At 40.1% G+C, this 20,856-nt stretch overlaps 3 protein-coding genes across 3 annotated transcripts; 2 read left to right on the top strand and 1 right to left on the bottom strand.

The window, feature by feature from the left end:
- Nucleotides 1-217: 217 nt before the first annotated feature.
- Nucleotides 218-4,965, bottom strand: LOC140932038 (uncharacterized). The gene is made up of 5 exons (XM_073381701.1): nt 3,649-4,965; nt 2,648-3,568; nt 1,312-2,324; nt 852-958; nt 218-702 (listed from the first exon to the last, which is right to left on the bottom strand). The coding sequence occupies exons 1-5, from the start codon at nt 4,963-4,965 to the stop codon at nt 218-220; spliced, it is 3,843 nt and encodes a 1,280-aa protein (XP_073237802.1).
- Nucleotides 4,966-15,587: 10,622 nt separating this feature from the next.
- Nucleotides 15,588-18,441, top strand: LOC140932037 (uncharacterized). Its single transcript, XM_073381700.1, has 3 exons — nt 15,588-15,771; nt 16,388-16,506; nt 17,245-18,441. Exons 1-3 carry the CDS (start codon nt 15,588-15,590, stop codon nt 18,439-18,441), a joined length of 1,500 nt encoding a protein of 499 aa, XP_073237801.1.
- A 183-nt stretch (nt 18,442-18,624) lies between these two features.
- On the top strand, nt 18,625-19,741 carry LOC140929542 (uncharacterized). The gene has a single exon (XM_073379299.1). It carries the CDS (start codon nt 18,819-18,821, stop codon nt 19,575-19,577), a length of 759 nt encoding a protein of 252 aa, XP_073235400.1. The 5' UTR covers nt 18,625-18,818; the 3' UTR covers nt 19,578-19,741.
- The last annotated feature ends 1,115 nt before the right edge of the window (nt 19,742-20,856 follow it).

Genomic DNA, 20,856 nt, shown 5'->3' with positions numbered 1-20,856 from the left:
ACAGACACCACACCAATCAATTGTGTCGCGAACTTAGTTTATTAAGCCATTTCACCTCCCTTCGATGAAATGTTACAAACCCTAATTTAATCTCAAAACAAAGCATACAATTGTTCTTATCAGGGGTTCGCGCTTCCAAGCTACTGTACCCCTATAAAAAACTGTATACAAAAGCTAAAGCGGGTTGGCGCTACCAAGCAAACCGTACCCGCACTATTTACAAGTCCATTAAAAGTTCGACGTCTCCACCGAGCCAGTTGTAGCCGTAGGGTGTGGAAGAACGAGTGGCGGGGTCAATCACACGCTTATCAAACACAAGTTGATAATGTTTTTTACGCTCCGTGAGCTTGATTTTCTTGGTCACTTGATCCCTTTGGAAAAAATCAGGAATCGTAATAGCCTTTCGGCGCGCTTTTTCCAAGGGCTCGTCCAATTCTTTCAGGATGTTTTCTTTCATGGTGTGGTAATTCAAGACTTGTTTCGTCTCATAATTCAGCGAAAACCCACGTACTTTGTATTCCACTTTGCCTTTCTTGGTCAGGTACCCATAGTTTTTCGCCCCGCCACTGCAAAATTCCACGATAACGTCACCGCCAATCTCATCAGTGAATTCCCCCAAATACGATCCCAACGGTAGCTTGTCTTGACCCCGCTTGGTTTTATAAATGACCGAGTCTGTATCGTAATACAAGACTCGGTCACCTAAAAAATCAAGGGCATCATAGAGCTTTAGGCGAGCCAGCGATGTCGTAAACGCCGCGATGAACACGTTTTGCTTGAACGGCGTTGGTATTCGTCTTCTGCTTTAGTCACAACCAACTCCATGACGTCTTCCGAGCAAATCCGCACACTGTGGATATCATTCACAGGGTCTTCTAACAGCTGAAACAGTTGCGAGGGCTGGGTGATGCAGTGGGTAACAGGCTTGTTCTGCCGTTCGCCAAATTTACCCCATAAACTGAAAGATAGAATAAAAAAATATACATTTGTTATTGTTTCCTTGACGGTCCGCAGATTATAATTTTTGATTTCGGTCGTGCATTTGCCATTGCACAGTATAAAACATTTCGCCAACTGAAATATGTTGAAAAACACTGCAATGTAAGTTTGAAAAAAGCAGACTTTTTACACATATTTCCCATACATTTCCTTCTAATTTTTGTTTTGTAGCGTGCAACAACAAATGCACAGTATAAAACATTTCGCCAACTGAAATATGTTGAAAAACACTGCAATGTGAGTTTGAAAAAAGCAGACTTTTACTGCAAGTTAATTTTTTTTTTAAGTGTGAAAAAGACTGCAACTAGTTACCTGTTCAAAAGTAATTTAGCAATGCTTTTTCGACCTGCATTGACAGCAATCTTCTCAGGATCCAGATCAATGCCTTCGTACTCCTTGTAATCGCGGACATAGGCGGCTTTCTGCTCCTCGGTTTCTACTCCTGCAGGCCATCCGGCGCTCTCTTGTTTAAGCTTCAACCAGGTATTGACGTACCCTGCAAAAAGGCCTTCGCGTCTATTTTCTTCGGGGAAGTGCCAGACTTCGTGAATTTTCAGGATTTCGTATCCCTTTTCAACCGCTTTCTGTAATTCAGGGGTGCACCAAGTACCTTTCAGCATTCGCTGCTCGCGTGTGTGACCACACATATTGCTTCGCTCTAGCAAGGGGTTTGCTATCTCTTCTTCAACACAGGGCCTGCAAAGAGGAAAAGTAAGTTTTTCACCAGCCCTGACAGGCAGAACGGGGTGGAACAATCGTTCAGGAGCCAGGATATCCACTTGCGCGAGACCAAAGTAATCGCCAATGTTCTGGTTTTCTGGCTGATAGAAAATCCGCGGGAATCCCACAGGGTAGACACCGTACTTGTTAATACTCGGATACAAGCTTGTAAAATCAACATAGCAAATCTCTTCGTCTTCAGCCGTTTTGGCGTACAGGGTCGCAGCGCCAGTTCGACCCCCAAAAAACGCGTCTCGAGGCTCAAGCGGTGGAACGAATTCAAAGTTTTCCAGGAATTTGGCGAGCTCGGGATCGGTTTCTTTCTGTCTGGCGAAGTCGCACCCCCACATTTCAATCACGGTGTACCCTGCGTCACGGAGGATGGCCGTTTTCTTCAGGGTTGCCTCAAACACTTCACTCACGGTTCGATCGGGATGGCAGAAGCGCTTTATGTTACTTTGCTTTGGATAACATTTACGGCAACCGTGAAAAATGCAAGCCTGGTACTCGTACACAGTATTGCTGGCTGCGTGATAGCCATCCACGTTGTAAGATTGGGCTGGGGTGATCACTTTTGCTTCCCCATTCAATGAATTTCGTACATGCTGCAAAATTAAAAAAAAATATACATTTGTTATTGTTTCCTTGACGGTCCGCAGATTATAATTTTTGATTTCGGTCGTGCATTTGCCATTGCACAGTATAAAACATTTCGCCAACTGAAATATGTTGAAAAAACACTGCAATGTAAGTTTTAAAAAAGCAGACTTTTTACACATATTTCCCATACATTTCCTTCTAATTTTTGTTTTGTAGCGTGCAACAACAAATGCACAGTATAAAACATTTCGTCAACCGAAATATGTTGAAAAACACTGCAAGTTCAATTTAAAATGTGCAGACTTTCACTGCAACTTAAAATTCATACCTGAATTCCGCCACCAATCTTGGCATTCTCAAATTCCAGCCACTGCAGGGCCTCCACACTCTGGTTTTGTTGATTGTGGCGCCACCCCCCGAGGGGTTCCAAGGCAATCGTGTAGGGTTCCAAAGACTTTTTCTGGAATACTTTAAACGCAGTACTCGCAATGGTCACACATTCCACAGTAGGGTCTATGCCTGTCAACTCTAACATTTCGCTAGCAAATTTTTCCATGGATTCCGTTAACACTTTGACATCACTTTTCAGGTACGCGGATAGTTCTTTTTGACAATCAAAGATGGCACCACTGTCCACTTTTTCTTTGTGCCAAGTCATGAATTCCTTTCTTCGTTTTTCGCTCATACGTTCAGGATGGTATTCTTCCGCTTTTGGGTACACACCAATGTAACTGATCTTGTCTTCAGAAATGTACGAATAAGGAAAGAAACCATTATGCGCTTCCTTCAAATTAAACGTCGCCGGCAACCGTTCCAAAGGCATGTTAAAAAAATTAAGGGAATCCCGAAAAATGACATTACCACACTGAAACGATAAAAATTTCGCCCCCATACTCAAGACCTTTTCCACTTTGTAGCCCTTATCATACAACAATTGCAAAATAAACGACGAATCAAACCCTCGCATATTGTGAGCGAACACAAACACCTGCCGTTGTTTCATTTCTGCGGTCACCGTTTTTGTCATCACATCCTCCAACATATCCGATGCCTTTCCTGCTTCGCGGTAGCTACCTTTCACATTGACATATTGCCACCCCACACGAACATCCTCAAAATCACGATTTTCATCCACCCCACATTCAAAGTCAATGCAGCACACCAGCGGTGGCGGTTTCTCGTCCTCTTCTTCTTTACTTTTTTCCACTGTTTCAACTTCGGCCAGATCTTCGAGAATCGCACTTCCTCGCTAAATTCGTCTGCTTGGTCAAGAAGCTTGCTGTAATCTATTTCAAGGGGTTGAATGTAACACTGATGGTTTGGCAATACTTTGTTTCGACAGTTGGGGCAACGATATTCTCCGCACACATGCTTCTTTTTCTTGGAATACTTGTACACTTTACAACACTCCGGGCACTTTTTGAACAAACGACATACGCTTTTCTTGTGAGCGGTAAAACAGTTTTGACCGTAAAAGGACCGACCGCATTCATTGCAGTAGACATGGGCAGGCTTTCTTTCTTGATAATCAGCGCATTTACCGTTTTTTCTTCGACACATGTCACAGTTTTGACGAGAACAATTATGGTGCTCTGCATTCTCCTGATTGTAACCTTTGTTACATCGGTGACAGTAATAGGTCTTGTTTACGAGGGCTGGCACACTTCGTAAACCGTGAAAATGCTGTTGCACTTTCAGCAGACACAGTTTTTTAGGCGCAGAATCAAACGACGGGTCACAATACCATAGCGCACCACAGACTCCTTCATAGATTTTAATCTGGTACCCTTGAGGACCAAGATGGTCTTGCATTCGGTGTATTTCTGGCAACCCGCACATTCCCTCAGGAACCCCTGTTTCTTGATGCAGTTTGTACGCAAGATGATCCTGCAGTCCTTGTCCTTTAAAAATCGTTTGATACTGAGGGTCTTGGTCCACAAAGGCTTTGGCGGAAACCAAGGCTCGGGAAAAACACGGGTCATCTTTGTTCTTCATGGTAATCACGGATTTCTTTTTGAGTAACTGCTCAAAGGACTGGTTGCCAGGCTTGTTTTTCGCAGGTCTTCCACCACGTTGCTGAGTCTTAAAAAAAGACAGTTCAGCGTAAAAATCACCGCTCGCGGCATCAAAACTTTCCGCCGAGTTGAGCTGTTTAGCCAGTCTTTCTAGCCATTGTCGAGTAAGTGGGGATCCCTGAATCCACTCACTAAGCGGAACCCTCGGACAGCTGGTCCACGTATGTGTCCCTGTACTGTGGTGAATAGCCATGGACATGGAATAATCCTGAGGATTGACAATACCATTGCGAGGATCGCGGATGAAATTAATCAAACCTTGGTGGAAGGCTTCCGCCACCGCTTCTCCTTGATATTCCCCATTCGGCTGACGTAACTGCTGCAGAGAAAATCGGACTTGCATTTGAATTGCCAAACCACGGTGAAAAGAACGCGGAGCTCTCACTCGCTCCATGTTCACAGAAAACAAGGGATTCCCTCCTTGCTGGTCTGCTCGGCGCGCCGCGATTAGCAAATCGCTGTCATCCTCCGAGTCCATTAATTCTTCACCTTGACTAGTCGTCCAGTCAGGTATTTCCTCCAACAAGGAATCGAGCCCATCGTTCATAAGAGCATGAATATACGGATCCATCGTTTTCAAAAAATAGTTTTGCAAAAAGCTCCACACAGTAAGACAGTAAAAACTGAATGACGCTTTCAGAGACGTGACTTAGTTAAATTAGCTGGGAGCGCGTGCTTCGAATTTCATTAAGTCATAATGGACAAAGAACGTTCAAGGCTGCCCAAGATTGCCTAATGACCTATTTTAACTTAGTCAGTTATACTCTTTGTTCTTTTTCTAATTTATTTTTAACTGATCCCTTCTATAATAATTCTTTGTTCGTTTTTCCTAATTAATTTTTGGCTGAGTCAGCTATACTCTTTGTTCGTTTTTCTAATTAATTTTGGCTGAGTCAGCTATACTCTTTGTTCTTTTTTCCCTGAGCGTTCATTTGACAAATCTCAGTTCATTTAGTTTTAAGAAAATCCCTCCCCTGCCTGAGCGTTCATTTGACATATCTCAGTTCATCTCTTTTTTCCCAAAGACACAAGTAAATTACACGCAAACTGAACTTTTATTTACATTTTACCTCCCTTCGGTAAAACGGTACAATAACTTTCTTAGTAAATTCAATGAGAGGAACGTATTTTAACCGCTAGTCGGCTAAAGTCCTTTCCAAAGCGCTTTTTTCTTATTTACAAACTGAAGCATATCAGATCCCTAATGAATCTGGTCCAACAAAGTCATCTTGATAATCTTAAACAAAACCCAAAGACTGCATCACTCTTTGTTCAAGTACCTGACGCCTTTCTAAAATTTGCGTACCCCTATATAACTTAAAGATTTTGCGTCGTTCCCTTTCAAAATTAACTCTTTCATAACGGTCATGTCTCATTTGACCCTCCACGCACAAACATTCAACAGCAATTCTCAGACACTGTGAACAGTTTCCTTGATTAAAAGAAAGCCATTGGGCTGATCTACAGAAATGGCGATTCTTGATTTGTCGCAAACATTTTCTAAAGGGAATAAAAACAAAACTTACATAAATTCTAAGCGTCTACGAATTGGCGTATAGTAAAAACGTCGAATTAAACGCGCCTCTTCATTTTTATCAACAAATTTCTTTTGCTTTTTTAAACGTAAACCGTCTAATGTTAACTGGGTTGTCCTAATTCTTTTACATTGGGAACACATAGGTATCTTCGCATTCACGGGAATCCATTCTGTTTTATGACAATACATGTTCCATCTTCGCTGTTTCAACTGATTCAAACAATTTCTAAAAATAAAACAATCAAGAAGCGCGTTTAAAAACACGTTCAATCGAATAATTATCTACGAGTATAGTAAAAAAGATGTATTAAACGTGTTTCATTTCGGTCAACTTTTTGTTTTTGCCTTTTCAAACGTAATCCATCTAACGTTAAACCCGTTGTCCTAATTCTTTTACAATGTTGACATCTTCCGTCTTCTCCGTACTTAGCGTACTTAATTGCGATCCATTCGGTTTTATGACAATACGTATTCCATCTTTGAAGTTTTAGCTGAGTTAAACATTTTCTAAAATAAACATCAACAAGCGCGTTTAAAAACACGTTTTACAGTTCAATCATACAACATTTGGTCTTCACACTTAACCATGTGCAATCTCTAATCCAAAACAGGGATTCCAGAATCGGTCTAAAACGCAACATGAACTAAAGTAAATTGTCGATTTGTTTCCACAATCGATTTAAAAACGCAACATCGCTTGGGTATATTTTTGAGCTTGAAAACAATGTTTCGATAAAACACAAATCTGCGTAGACAAACCTGAAATTGACTCGATGTTCTTCTCTATACCTATTTCTGTCTTGGATATATTGCTGCTCCTGCAATTCTTGCGCGATCGGGTGCCATGGTACAAGGAACGTTTCCGCCATCAAGCCCTTATTGGGCACTGCTTCAAAGGCGAGTTGGTACAAAGTCTTCATCTTCCAAAAAAAAAAACAGCAACGCAATCTGATATCTTGACACTGTGATGAGCAGAGCAAAGTGACTTTCCCAAATTCACCCTTCCTTTATGTTGTTCATGCGAGATTCACGCTCATTGGCGCGGAGACAACAAATGTGGAGCGGCAAAAACCAATGAACTTTTCGCCGTTCTTTCAAATTTAAACCTTAGCGACAAAAAAGTTCGCTGCTCTTTTAAGTTTAACGGTTGGCGGCAGAAACAATTACCCTTTTCGCTCTTTTTCAAGTTGGACTCTTTTGTTTTGCAATCTGTTTTAAGATGAACCAGAAAAAATTTTATTTTCAACGATGGCTTCGCCTTTTGAAACCGAGGGAACTTTCCTAACGCAAGAACAAGCAGACCATATTAACGAGAGGCATGTTTCAAAGAACGAACATTTGAGAGCCTCTAAGTTTGAGTCACAAATCGATTTAGTCGATTTGTTAAAGGCTGTCTCCGAACTCACCTGGGAACATCACGAAGACGTCTCCGTAATACACGAGGGCTGGAACGAATATCATGGACGCTTTTATTTGTTCGTGTTTAAACTAAACCGGCAAATTGGTACAGATCCGGAAGGCTTTCCTGCCAAACACATCGCTGTGTATTATTCTGAGAAAGTACCAGGCGAGAAATGGCAAATAATTTCAGCCTACCCATTTAACTTCGCGTACTATTCTCAACTTCTAAGTAGGAAAAACAGATCCTACTAATTCGTCTTTTGACGAACGCACAAACGGTTTTTTTAGAAACCACCACATGATTTAAAGTCAATGACCAATAATGAGAAAGACTAGTTTATTTTTTCTTTTTCTTTCGTCGGGAACGGGCTTAGCGCAGTGCGTTAAGCGTTAGTACCGACGACAGGTAACTTTTCATTACGTTAAAGCTTACGGGTTCAATTCTTTCTCTCTTTCAGGTCTTCTTTTTTTTCTAAGACCTAGGAGCAACATTATTTTAGCTGACTCAGCGAGTTTTCATGCAAATTTTGAAGCGCGCGTGAATTAGCATACGAAAGCACTGACCGGAACGCGTTTCTTATAAAACTATACACACATTCTAGGAACTTTTATAATGCTCACGCTTTGAAGATGTCAACGACTAAGGAACTCGGGGAAGCTTGGTTTGATTGTCAAGCAGAAATAAAACATCTGAAGGCTGTTTTAAAACTCAAAGAAACTCACATTCTCACACTCAAAGAGTATATTCGAAAACTCAAAAGAAAAGAAATGAGGAGACAACAAAGAGAGCAAAAGAGAGTCGCTGAGAAGAAAGAAGTCAAAAACCCTGAGAAAACTTTAATCTATGATCAGTGCGTTGGTGACCTAAATCTCTTATGCGCTAAATGTCAACGATATCTTAAAACACTGTAATAAAATACTTCTCACTATATACGGCTCAGTGGTGTAATGGTAACACATCTGACACAACATCAGAAGATTTCAGGTTCGATCCCTGATTGAGTCGTTTTTCTTGCGACACTTGAAGTTCACCTTTACATAGTTCCGAGTCCTCTCCGAGCGAGTTCGCCATCTTGAATTTTTGATTACCTAACCCTAGCCCTAATCCCAAGGGGCTAGGGCTTATTAGCATTTTAACCCTAACCTTAACCCTAACCCTAACCCTAAGAACAATAGAACAATAGCCCTAACCCTAACCCTAACAATAGGCTGAAACAATAGCGGCGGCGGCATCCTTTGATACCCGAAGTGACCACCTTTACTACTGACTTGGCATTAAGCCTTGATGCAATAAAAGTAGATTACATAACATGAACGAAGGTCAAGCCTGCCTTAGGTCATTAACTTTTGAAACCACTCCAAGTAAGATGGATCAAGTAAGGTCTACGGCCGCAATGGTCTCAGTCATCCATAAACTTGAACTTGAACTTGAACTTGAACTTTATTTTTATTTAAACACGGTAAATCTATCAGATAAAATAATAATAATAAAAAAATTACAATCTACTAATCTATATAAACATGATAAACATGATAAATCCGTCACAAAACCACTTTCTGATAAAAACAATGGGACCAAGAGGCAATTCTAAAGGATAAATCCAGACTGGTAACGGGAGAATGATTTTAGCCATTGCTGCACTAGGTGGTTCGGTGACAGATTTGCACGGTAACTACACCACGGATACGAAATACTGCAAAATCGCCATTCAGAAACTAAAAGAACAGCTCATATCACTAAAAATTGTAGGTTTTTTCGTGTAATGCGTGATAAAATAGTTTGTGAGTCCTAGAGAGTCGATTATATACGATTTTAAAGCGTGGTATTCCAAAGTGCTATGAATTGCCCTCTGTTACAATGTTCCCCATGGTATTGTACCCTATTTTTGACTGCTTTCTTAAGTGGGTAGTCACTTGAAGGGATAGACAAGAAGACCCTTCCTCGATCCTGAGACTGGGACCGAGTTATACGATCGCCGAGTAAATCTTCGTTTCTGCATCGATCACCGCATCGCAATGGCGAAAAAATAGCGCGTAAAGGAGTCAGAATGAATACTCGCGGGCGTATTTAAAAAGATGCGATGTGATTTATTTTGTTTCTTGTTTTTTTCATCTAAAATATACTTAGCATTGACCTATTCGTACTTCTAAAAATATTACTGGCTCCCGCCACTGATATTAAACGGAAAAACTACTTGCAGTGACAAATTATTTTTCTTCACAAATATTAAAACAGATGGATTTGAGACTTAAAGCGAAACGAAAAAAATTCCTGGCAATACCATAATAGGTTTTTAAATACAAAATAAACTAACAGAATAATAATGATGATAATAACAACAATGTTAATTAAATAATGCATTAAATGAACAATAAACTTAATATCCAAATAAAAGACAAAAAAATGGAAGAAAGGTTCGACTAAGAAACAGAAATATCTTGACAAAAGAGGTTGTGCCATATAAAATTCAAAGGGATGAGGAAAGTTGCCTTCACTCTTCATGCCTCCTGCCTGCTGAAAATGGCTACAGGACACTGATAAAATCTATACCAGGGTCAGTTTAGCCTCCCCCGCGGGCGTTTTTAGGGGCTCCCCTAAAAACGCCTGCGGGGGAGGCTAGGGAGGCTAGGGTCAGTTCAGAGCAGAAAAAAGAAATTGTATATATGTACAATATTATATTAAGATTAGGCCTTGCTTTGTTCCTGAAAATGTGCAAATGAAGAGGAAGAAGGTGTTTTTCGAATATCCTCAGTCTGTAACCTCCCAATCAAGGATCAAATATGATGAAATTCCATTCATCATAACAGGAAAACGAGTATGTAATTGCCATCAGGGCATTGACAGACATGCAGCAGATAAAGAAAGAAGGAATACTTCCCACGTTATTTTCACTTTTTTTCAGTTAAGGGACTGGTCATTATTTATGTAGCGGGGGGAGAAGGGGGGTCAAGGCTGTTTTAGATTGGCTAGAGGGGGGGGGCTAATTTTTTTTTCGACAATTAATAGGGGGGGTCATGATTTTTTAGGTTTTGCAAGGGGCCCGGGGGGGGGGTACTCGGGATTTCAAGTGACGGGGATGATCGAATGGAGCCAAAAGTCAAGACCCAAAAAAATCCCTAGGGCTTCCAGCAAAAGTCAAAAAAATCCCTGGACCAAAAATTAACCCCCAAAAAATCCCATGCCGATTTTGTGGCCCTTAAAACTTCCAGAAAGAGATAATACTAAAACACAAAGAGAAACATTGGAAATTGAACACTCATGTTTGTTTATTCATCATACTATCTGAATATATCCTTTCCCTCATCTGATTCTTTTTAATACCCCCAAAAAATCCCTACCCAAATCAAGCTACCCAAGCCAAATTTTCGTACCCAAAAAAGTCCCGCAATCGAAAATTTCAAACCCCCAAAAAATCCTTCGATCATCCCCGTCACTTGAAATCACGAGTACCCCCCCCGGGGCAAGGGGTCTTGTCTGTGCTTTTGCAAATGGGATTACTTTTACGAAATAAATTAATTTCAAAGATGCAGGTGGTGAAGATGGACAACCCAGTTAGAAGAATATTGTCAAAAACTTCATTGCTTTAATATTTCACGCTTTAATAAAAGACAAATCCAGATCAGCCTGTTTCAGTGTTTGATTTTGGCTGCATTTAATATCAAAATTAACAAATTATTTGTTGGTTCAATAGCCCATGAAGTAATAAAACATGAATCACATAACACAAAAAAATACTGTTTTCCACCTTGGAAAATTTATAGGAATAAATATTTATTTTTCAGGGTTTAATATTTGGTGTCCAACATCTGAAAAGTGGCACCTTGATTGCAAATTTTGTGATGGCAACTTTCGAAGATATATAACTTTTCCAATGCTAGAAAGGAATATTTTTCCTATACTATAATTATATAAAAATTGGGGTGGGGGGGGGGGTAGGGGGGTCATCAATGAAATATTGAATTAAGAGGGAGGCTACTGTCCCACTGGGGAAGTCAAATTATATGATAGTCTGTATGGAAGCCCTGCCAGGAAAACAATAGAACATGCATGCAGAATGTTGCACTACAAAGGCAACATAGTTAAAATTAGGAATCAGAAAGTGCAAAAGCAGAAGGGCTACAATGACTGTGCACTCTTTGCTATAGCCTTTGCCACCACTCTATGCCATGGTGGTAACCCCACCACCATGAGATTTTACCAGAGAGCCATGCGCCAGCACCTTGTTGATTGCCTGGAGTCTTCAAGGAAGACCAAGTTCCCACCAACTGATGATACAGTTGAGCTTGTTCATCCTGTGGTAGGCAAAAATGTACGTATTTACTGCACATGCCGATTGCCTAACAACAACGCTGCTTATGTCAAGTGTTGTGGATGCTGTGAGTGGTGCCATCCAGATTGTGCTAATATCCCTGAATCTGCATTCCATCCAACAACAAAATGGTTGTGCTTTGAATGCAACCAGAAAAACAAAAACACTTAAACTCATGTGATATCAAAACAAGTCTTCCTGTTGTGAGCAAAAACCTTTACCCTTTTTACAGTAGATGAAGCAATTCTTTCAAGAAACCTTATATTTAATACATTAATATAAAATAATAATTACACCTGTAACAAAGTATTGATTAGGTTATTGTGGCTGTACTGGAAATATTGTGTAAATTTAAAACTTGACATACATTGAAAGCTTCTTTCTCTGGTTTGATCAGTTCAATAAACAGCAGAGACAGAATTTTTTTTCTCAGCGGTTACGCAAAAAAAAAAATTAACTCAAAGAGATGGAAAAATTGCCAATTTTTATAACTTCCAAGGATCTAAGGAAGAAATTGGATGTGAATTTTAAGCCTTAGGAGAATTTCTTCTCTTTGATGAATCCTTTCAGAGGAAAAAAATTGTTTATTTATCACAAACAATGAGTCACATGCCTGTCGCTAATGAACAGTCAAGCCAGAAAAAACAAAATTAATACAAGGTAATGCAAAAAGAAACCATCACAACTTGGCATACTAACAGATTGTTGTATCCCTCCTTTTGTTAGTGGCACTGGTGATTCGTGATTTTTAGTTATTTTGAATAACTTTTGTATGTGAAATCTATCAATCATGTGTTGGATGGTTTCATGTATAGGCGAACAATGAGCAAAACACCCATGTCCATTATACTTTTACAATGTAAACCATTGAATAAAAGGTTTACTATCCAACTAAATAAAATCACATCTTGTTTGCTTTGTCCAGTCCTTGCATGCTGTTGAGTGCGGTCATTGTGTGCTTTGTCCTCCTTCACTGGCAGAAAAAAATTGGGCTATCACATTTAATAGCCACACCCTCTTCCCAGTTGACAACATATAATAAACTTCCTTACTCCTGAGGAATTCTATTAGACTGCATTCACCCGGGAGACTTCCTTAAGATATGAATTTACCCCTGAGGAACTTATTGAACAGTACTTTTTTTTCCTAATAAAATTCCATGAATTCTTTGTTTAATACCCTGAATAACTCTCCAATGTTTAAGACTATTCCCCAAGGATTTCCAAAACTATTTCAGCATACCCCTAGAGAATTCCATTGATCTTTGCTCACTTCCTTAACCAAGCGGGAGTGCTGATATCAATTATGCAATAGTCCATTTCAAACTGGGATTGTACATTGCAATAAAGAATTTGCACAATGATTCTCTTGGTAGTCACTTAGTATGGTGAAGTGGCATAAGATTGGAATAACAGGTAATGTTGTCAAAGAAGCGGAGACCCGGCCAACACTGGCAAAAATAAATAAGAATGAGCTTAAAAATAATAATTAAGTATTATAAACCATTGTATGGGCCTTGTGATCTCTGAATAGGAATTCTCTTAACAATCTCTTATCCTGCAACAACAGCTTGATGTCTTCTTTATTATTGTTATCATATTTTTAAACAAAAGGAAAAACGTTGAAAGTGGAGGTACCTTTCATCTATGTGACGTGAACATAGATCACAGGGCCCATTGTCAATTAATTGCAAAGCTTAATCAGCAATTACTATGAATTGAATTTTCTACGAATTCAGTAGAACTGCAAACGACCAAGCAACGTTTTAAAACTCACCATAATTCAACTCCAGGGAAGAGATAATTGTAGCCTCTGCACACATACTGCATATCAAAAGAGCTCATGATTTAATAGACCTTGTCACGGTTTTCGACGCCATTTTGATGAGTAGGCAAACGCGTGAGAAATTACAGTGTTTGTATGAGAATCTAATGTGGAATAATTTCCGTAAAACGGCTGTTCTGAAAAAAATATCAATTGTAAACTAAAGGAACAAAGCAAAAGATTGTCCTAAAAGATTTTGGGGGCGTACCTGTGCTTAAATTTCTCCAGAGGCTTGCTTTAGATTTTCCATATATTTGTCTGTAATTTTCCCGCGACTTTCTTACAGACAAATGTAAAGAAAATTTTACAAAGTGGTTCTAGGTCTTCTAGTGCATGTAACGCCCTGAAACGTTTTCAGGAGAATCCTTAGGAGTGAAGCTTTAGTTTACAAATCACATTTTTTTCAGAACAACCGTTCTACGGAAATTATTCGACATTAGATTCTCATACAAACACTGTAATTTCTCACGCGTTTGCCTACTCGTCAAGATGGCGTCGAAAACCGTGACAAGGTCTATTGTTCGTACGAAGATCCGTTCGGAAAAATTGTCGGCGATCGTATAACTTGGTCCCAGTCTCAGGATCGAGGAAGGGCCCTCTCGTCTATCCCTTCAAGTGACCTGAAGTGACTTCCTCTTAGGTAGTTAAGTGGTGACTGCGTTGCTTGGTAGGTACTTGATGTATGGGGACATATATTGTACCGACTTAAGAGCGACTCCGCGTATTAAACTATCAACTACAAGTGGAAATAGTCAAAAAATGACCTCCCTCAAACTCAGCAAGAATGAAGCCCTGTGGGCCCTAGTTACAAAATCGTTGGTTTAAGTTCGATCGATTGAACGGTATTTTTTTAACGAATTTTTTCTTCCCGAGGACTAAAATGGGCTAAAATTATGCAAAAATTAGAGCCAGTTTCAGTGGCTCGTATATTTAAAAATAAAGATTGTCATTAAAATATAACTGCCTGTCATATCTGTATTTCTTTTCCTCTATAACTGGAACTAATAAAATCGCGATTTAGTCAATAATAGATTTTTTAACAAATCTTCAAAGTTGTTGACTCAAAATCGCTTTTCAAACGGGTCAAAATTTAGCACATTTTCCAGAGCAAAAAAAGCGTATTGGTACATAACTTTAACCAACAAGGCTTGCTTAGTCTGAAAGAGCATTCTTTTTTCTTCAAATTGGCGAAACAAAATTTTTGGGTAAATGAAATCACGAGCTTTGACAAAGCAGAGTAAAATGCAAATACTACACTTAAAATTTGACCTCTGACGCGAGTAAAGCAACTGCGAATTATGGTAGGCGGCAAACATTTTGTTATCTTTTTTTTTTTAGCAATATCCATCCGAAATACCTGTAGATGAGAAGCTGTGCTAAAATACGAAAGGTGTAAGTTATAAAATCTTCGATGTAGCAAAAAATTACAAGACACAAGAAACAATTTTTGTCTTCTTCGCTTTCTGGCGCTTGATTGAAATTCGATAACAGGCTGAAGCTAGCATGCCGGCAAATCAGAAGTTGCATAAATAAACGTTATCAGGTGACAATTACTCACCTGAAAGTTTTAAGTCTGCGAGTCTATGTGGCCTTTTATAGGGGAATTGATTTCTGGAATGCCGTACGTCTTTCAGAAGGAACCGAATCATGTCACTGTTTGGACGTTTTATCGTTCATATCACGTGCCGCCTACATGTACATGTACGCTGGAGGAAAGCCACAGGCCACTCTGAAGTTAAGACCGAATATAAATGGTGTTATGGATGGATACGATGATTTTAATTTTAATAAAGTAAAAGCCAGGCTATTAGACCGCAATACTTTTGCAACTCTTTTGACAGGCCTGCATTAAATAGTTTTGTATTTATTTATCAAATTAGCGAAGCGAGAGCAGTTCAGACTAGTAATCAATTATTTGACAGGTGTCAGTAGCCTGACTCACAATTTTCCCCTGTAACCAGACGCAAAAAAGTACTGCCTTGGAATTTTGTTAGTTTTATTTGATAACGTTAATATGCAGGAACACTTAAATAAGACGAAAGAAAGAGGTTGATTAGTTGAGGGAGTTTTCAGTACTCAGTTTTTATATACTGTGTCGCCTGGAGCGCTCCACTCGCCAAAATGGCTTCATGTGAATTTTCTAAGTTTGTCGGAGGTGATTGTGGAGCAAGCTTAGTACTTCCAAGTGGTGATTTGTGTGTAAGAATTTCTGAATGCTCTAAGGACATCAAAGGCCACCCCAAGACGTGCGGCGTTTCAGATGGTACACTATGTTCGGAGGCGACGCTTCTGTTGGCGCGTGCAGGTAAATCAAATTCTATTCGAGTTTTACCTGTAGCACGAATGAAACAGTTATTTTATTCAACTTATGTAACAAAAATGTGCCTAATCATAGGTATCTTTGAGGAACAAGAGCAATATTTTAATCTCTCTATTTGCCCAAGACACCGCGATGCATTTGGTCTTAGATGGCGAAGCAACCGAAAATTATGTTCTTCTCCAAGTTCATGGGCTTTTCACAGAAAAGCCAATGTGAAGGGCGAGCGAGGGATTACACTGATACAGTCTCACCGCCTCTACATGGCCTGCAAAATCGTCATCCCTATTGGCTCAAGTAAGTTAGTTCAAAGTGGAAATAGTGCCGGCCACACCCTGTCCATTTTCCACTTTTGAACAAGACGCCTCTAATTTTTTAAGGTTTAGACCATTTATTCACTTAGAATACTTGTTAGGTTGCTTTATATATTTAGTTCGATATTTAAAAAATAGTTTGTTTATAATTAAAAGGCTTATCATTAGGCCTACTGGCAAAAAGCCGCTGAGGATGTAAGTTTCGCGGACTATATTTCCCTAATAAAGTTCTGTGTATATTCTTTTGAGGCTTCAGTTGGATGAGCTAAAAAGTGATTTTTCTTTCTTAGCGATTTGTACACAATGTCGCAAAAGACTCGACGAAATCAATGAAAGCAGTGAAGGACAATCGGCAGCAGTGGCAGCTGTACCCATAATGAACAGTCCGGAAGCCACTGAAATGGATGAGGTTAGGATTTATCCTTCATTTTCAAGTGGTAAAATTCTTAGAACACGAAAATAGTTACTTATCAATACCAAGAGAAAATTTAAAAAACAACGTTCAGATTTCAAGAAACCCGATACATGTATATCCAGTTCTGGTTATAGCACGGACTGATTTTTTCACATTGAATCCGCTCATGATTACTGCACATAACAGGTAATGGCCACCGTGAAAGAGAGAAAGAAAAAGTTTATGCAGAAACATTATTTAAAAAAAGTCGATCGAGAAGAACGTTAATAGAATTTCCATTGCTTTTTCCGCCTTTTCGTGCATGCCTTACACGTAAACTCGGCCCAGTCCTCGCTCACTTATCTTTTCTAGTCCCTGATGAATGATATAATATCCCACAACCTCGTCCCCAGGGCTTTTCCCTCAAAAAAATGGGTGGCCCCACCCATTTTTTGAGGGAAAAGCCCTGGGGACGAGGTTGAATATCCCAGGCAACACAGTAAAAATCGTGCTTGTTTATCACGATTTGTGCTGCTCGCTGTTATCACCAAAGGCCTCTACGTTTTTATCATCTTATATTATTTTACTGACTTGTTACTGCAGTGTACCAAGTTTCATCGAAAAGATTCTTTTACTTGGGAATTCATTATTGATGAATTATTGTTCATAATTTTTTTTTGGTTTTTGTTTTTGTTTTTACCGCGAGTCTCTTTTTTTTAAAGTAGTAAACCAACCCTTTTCTCAAAATTTCAGGGGACGGTGAACGATGAATTCACGGAATTATATACAGGAATAATGGAAATGTCATTCAAAGATGAAAGTTTATTCGTTCCTGACGAGGACAGTGGCAGTGGCAGTGACGAGGAATCATCGACCGCGGTGACGGGAGAGCCTAATAACGAGTATATACGAAGAGAGCACCTTAACAGATTTCTTGAAACTTGTAACGTCCAAAAATTAACTCGACCAAGGAAGAGATGGGCCGAGGCAGGTGCGCGCACGCATAACAACCACGTGAAAAAGGCTAAAGACGTTATTGTAGCGGCTTTAGATGTTATCACGCCTGGTGATGCGGCTCATTTATGGGATGCACTTCAGTCTTCAATGCTTGTCGACAAAGAGCTTGGATATGAAGGTAGTGCCGACCGCAAATATCTTGAAGCCTTGGCAGAAACATACAAAAATGCATCCGCGTGGGATACTAGAAGACAAGTCTTGTCCATAATGGCTGATCTAGTCCCCATCGAACGCCTTCAGAGGTATCTACCTGGTATCACTGAGTACCGAGTGAAAACTGCGCGACTGCACAAACATGCTTATGGTCGAGGGAATCCACTTCCATCAAGGTATAGTCCCCGAATGAGAGTAGAGGCCACCCAGCTTGATCATTTTTTGACGTTTATAACAAGTCCGCACATCATACAAGATCTTCCATTTGGGCAAAAGTACATAAAGCTTTCAACTGGCGAAGTACTGGAGACACCAAACGTAATTCGACGTATGATTCCAGAACGTATTGTTAAGCAGTACACTAAATACTGCGACGAATTCGGGTTCAAACCATTTGGACGTACAACAATGTTGGCTATCCTCGCAGCCTGTAGCGCCACCGTAAGAAAGTCGTTGCAAGGAATCGACTATATTGCCGCAGAAGGAGGCAAAGCTTGCGACGACCTATGCCATGTAGTGAAGCGACTAGAGGAATACGGGGTATTGAAGACAGATGTTTCTGAGCTGTGGAGAAGTTGTGTAAAGAGTGCAAAGCAATGTATAAAGTCAGATTACAAGGTATTAGAGGCTAGTCTCAAAATGGAACAAAACAACAAAAACGTCAATTTCGATGTAATGTTCCTTATAAAATTCGGTGCGATAGCACAGTATGATAGAAAAAATAGACTTAATTGGATGTATTCAGTCCACATGACAATTTACCGTTGCTGTCAGTTTTGACTTTTTTGTCATGAAGCATACTTTTGCACTATTTTACCTTTGTCGTTTAAAATTATATCGCTTATTGCTTTTATTACAATTTTGTTACATAGGTGCACGTATCTCCCTCTTCGCCCGTGGCTGACCACTGTAGCGTATACGCTCTAAGCGATGGCAAGGAACCCTTGTTCAGCAGCCCTTGCGATCACGATCATGATAGGACGTGCCCCCAATGTGAAGAACTAACAGCCTTAGTGTCTGCCATTCAAGAATACTTAGAAAGAGAGGATCTGGGATTTCCAACTGCAGAGTTAGATGACTTACGCCATGTGGCCGATGAAGCAGCCCAAAACATTCTGTCTTGGAAGGCTCATCAGCTGAGAAGCAAAATTCAGGACATGGCCAGAGTAGACGCACTTGAACAACTAGACAATTCGTCTGTAATGATCACCCAAGACTGGGCCATGAAATTTTTGCCACAAAAATACCGCGAATCTCAGGCAGACTGGTTTGCCAAGAGAGGCATCTCATGGCACATAAGCGTGGTGGCAAGAAGACTTAATGGAAAACTTCAGAATCAGTCTTTCGTCCACATTGTTAAAAACTGTAACCAAGAAAGCTCGGTAGTTATCCGCATCATGGAACACATACTGCGCACACTAAAAACGGAGAATCCTGAAATTTCTACAGCATTTTTTAGGCAGGATAACGCGGGATGTTACCATAATGCTACTATGCTTGCTGCATGCCGCTCTATGGGTGATGTCACTGGAATCGCTGTTTCTAGAGTAGACTTTAGTGATCCTCAAGGTGGCAAAGGCCCGTGCGATCGCAAAGCAGCCACCATCAAAGCTCATGTTCGTAGATTTGTTAATGAGGGACACGATGTTCAAACTCCAAAGGACCTTGAAACCGCGATGCTATCAGCTGAAGGAGTACCTGGGGTAAGAGTGACACTTGTCGATTCATTAGGTATCAAGGACAGCCCGATAAAATTGGATGGCATCAGCTTGATCAACAACCTACAGTATACTGGTGCGTCAATGCGAGTATGGCGATCCTACAACGTCGGCTGTGGAAAAATCATCGACAAACAGCTACCAACAGGTTGTTATAAATATTTTTTTTATAAGGAAAGATTAAAAATGCAGACTTAAAGTAAGGAAAAAAGCAACACGCGAACACATTAAAATACCTTTTTTTGTTCTCAGTTGCATTCTCTCGTGTGGCAAAAACTTTCCGTACAATAACGCGAGGACAGATATATTTTAACTCTTACCATCAACATAGCTGTTTTATAATTTCACAGTATGCGCAGACTTTTGCGGACACATTATCGTGCGCATCCCACAAGACACTTAGGACAACAACATAATCAGAGCGTGACAAAGTAAGATAAAGACGTAAGTGTGAACCATTTGTCACAATGTTTTCTTTTTTGGTTTCAGCTACAAACAGCTTCTGTGGTAATTTTCAAGAGAAATTTTCAGCCGGCGACTTCTTGGATGTTGGTAAAGAAGGATGTCCAGCGTTACCTCTTGAGTCTTCTAAAAATCAGAACTTTGGTGAAGGGCCAGAGGAGGTAGAATTTGATCCAGGTCTTTTCCAATGTCCTAACCAAGGATGTGTTAAAAGTTATCAGAGTTTTTCAGCCCTTGAAAAGCATCTGTCTTTTGGAAAGTGTGAAATGCGTGTAGAAAGAGTCACCCTTCTTGACCAGGCGAGGCAAATGTACCACGCCAAGCTAACAGAAGGAACAAGCAAAGACGTGACAAGCCATTGTGCTGAAGCTTCTGTTCGAGAAAGGGTAGTAAATACCAGTCAAATTGTTAAAGGGTGGGCGTTAAAGCAAACGAAAAAATCTGGACGACTCAACGAATCACAAAAGGGGTATCTTGACGAAAAGTTTAAAATCGGTCAGAAAACAGGTCACAAACAGGATCCAGCTTCCGTAGCTCACGACATGCGTTACGCCAGAACTGCTGAGGGTGAACGGCTTTTCACCCGTAGTGAATTTCTAACTGTTCAGTCGTACTTCTCTCGACAAGCAGGCAAACTGCGCAATCAATCTACCGAGGATGAGAGAAGAGATCATGATGCTGCTGCCGAGCAACAGAAGTACTGGGATACTCGAGAACAAATCCTTCGAGAGGTTCAACTCCAACACCCCATCACCTACGACAATTTTGACCTATGCGAACTGTATCACGCAAGTTCGCTAAACGAGTTCAGTGTCAACATGTTACAAAGTATTTGCCAATATTTCGGTATGGAACAACTAACTGTTCGTCGCAAGGCACCATACATTGCCCTTATTGGCGAATTGATCCAGTCATGTACCTGCAATAACAATAGTTAGAAACTGAGAAAGTAGGCTCTCTTGAGTAGGTCTTTGGTGTAAAAAATCGCGCTATAAGTATTTGTTGCTAACAAACC

The sequence above is a fragment of the Porites lutea genome, chromosome 3 (assembly GCF_958299795.1).
Source record: "Porites lutea chromosome 3, jaPorLute2.1, whole genome shotgun sequence".
In the NCBI taxonomy this organism is placed as follows: domain Eukaryota; kingdom Metazoa; phylum Cnidaria; class Anthozoa; order Scleractinia; family Poritidae; genus Porites; species Porites lutea.
This window is presented reverse-complemented; position numbering and strand designations above follow the sequence as displayed.

Bases quoted from the DNA above. Each gene is read 5' to 3' on its own strand.
- LOC140932038 (XM_073381701.1), bottom strand. From the start codon at position 4,965: ATGGATCCGTATATTCATGCTCTTATGAACGATGGGCTCGATTCCTTG. The intron at 2,325-2,647 runs GTATGAATTTTA...TTAATTTTGCAG, and splicing joins AGATTGGTGGCGGAATTCAG to CATGTACGAAATTCATTGAA. The intron at 959-1,311 runs GTAACTAGTTGC...TCTATCTTTCAG, and splicing joins GCTAAATTACTTTTGAACAG to TTTATGGGGTAAATTTGGCG.
- LOC140929542 (XM_073379299.1), top strand. From the start codon at position 18,819: ATGGCCAGAGTAGACGCACTTGAACAACTAGACAATTCGTCTGTAATG.
- LOC140932037 (XM_073381700.1), top strand. From the start codon at position 15,588: ATGGCTTCATGTGAATTTTCTAAGTTTGTCGGAGGTGATTGTGGAGCA. The intron at 15,772-16,387 runs GTAAATCAAATT...TTTCTTTCTTAG, and splicing joins GCTTCTGTTGGCGCGTGCAG to CGATTTGTACACAATGTCGC. The intron at 16,507-17,244 runs GTTAGGATTTAT...TCAAAATTTCAG, and splicing joins AAGCCACTGAAATGGATGAG to GGGACGGTGAACGATGAATT.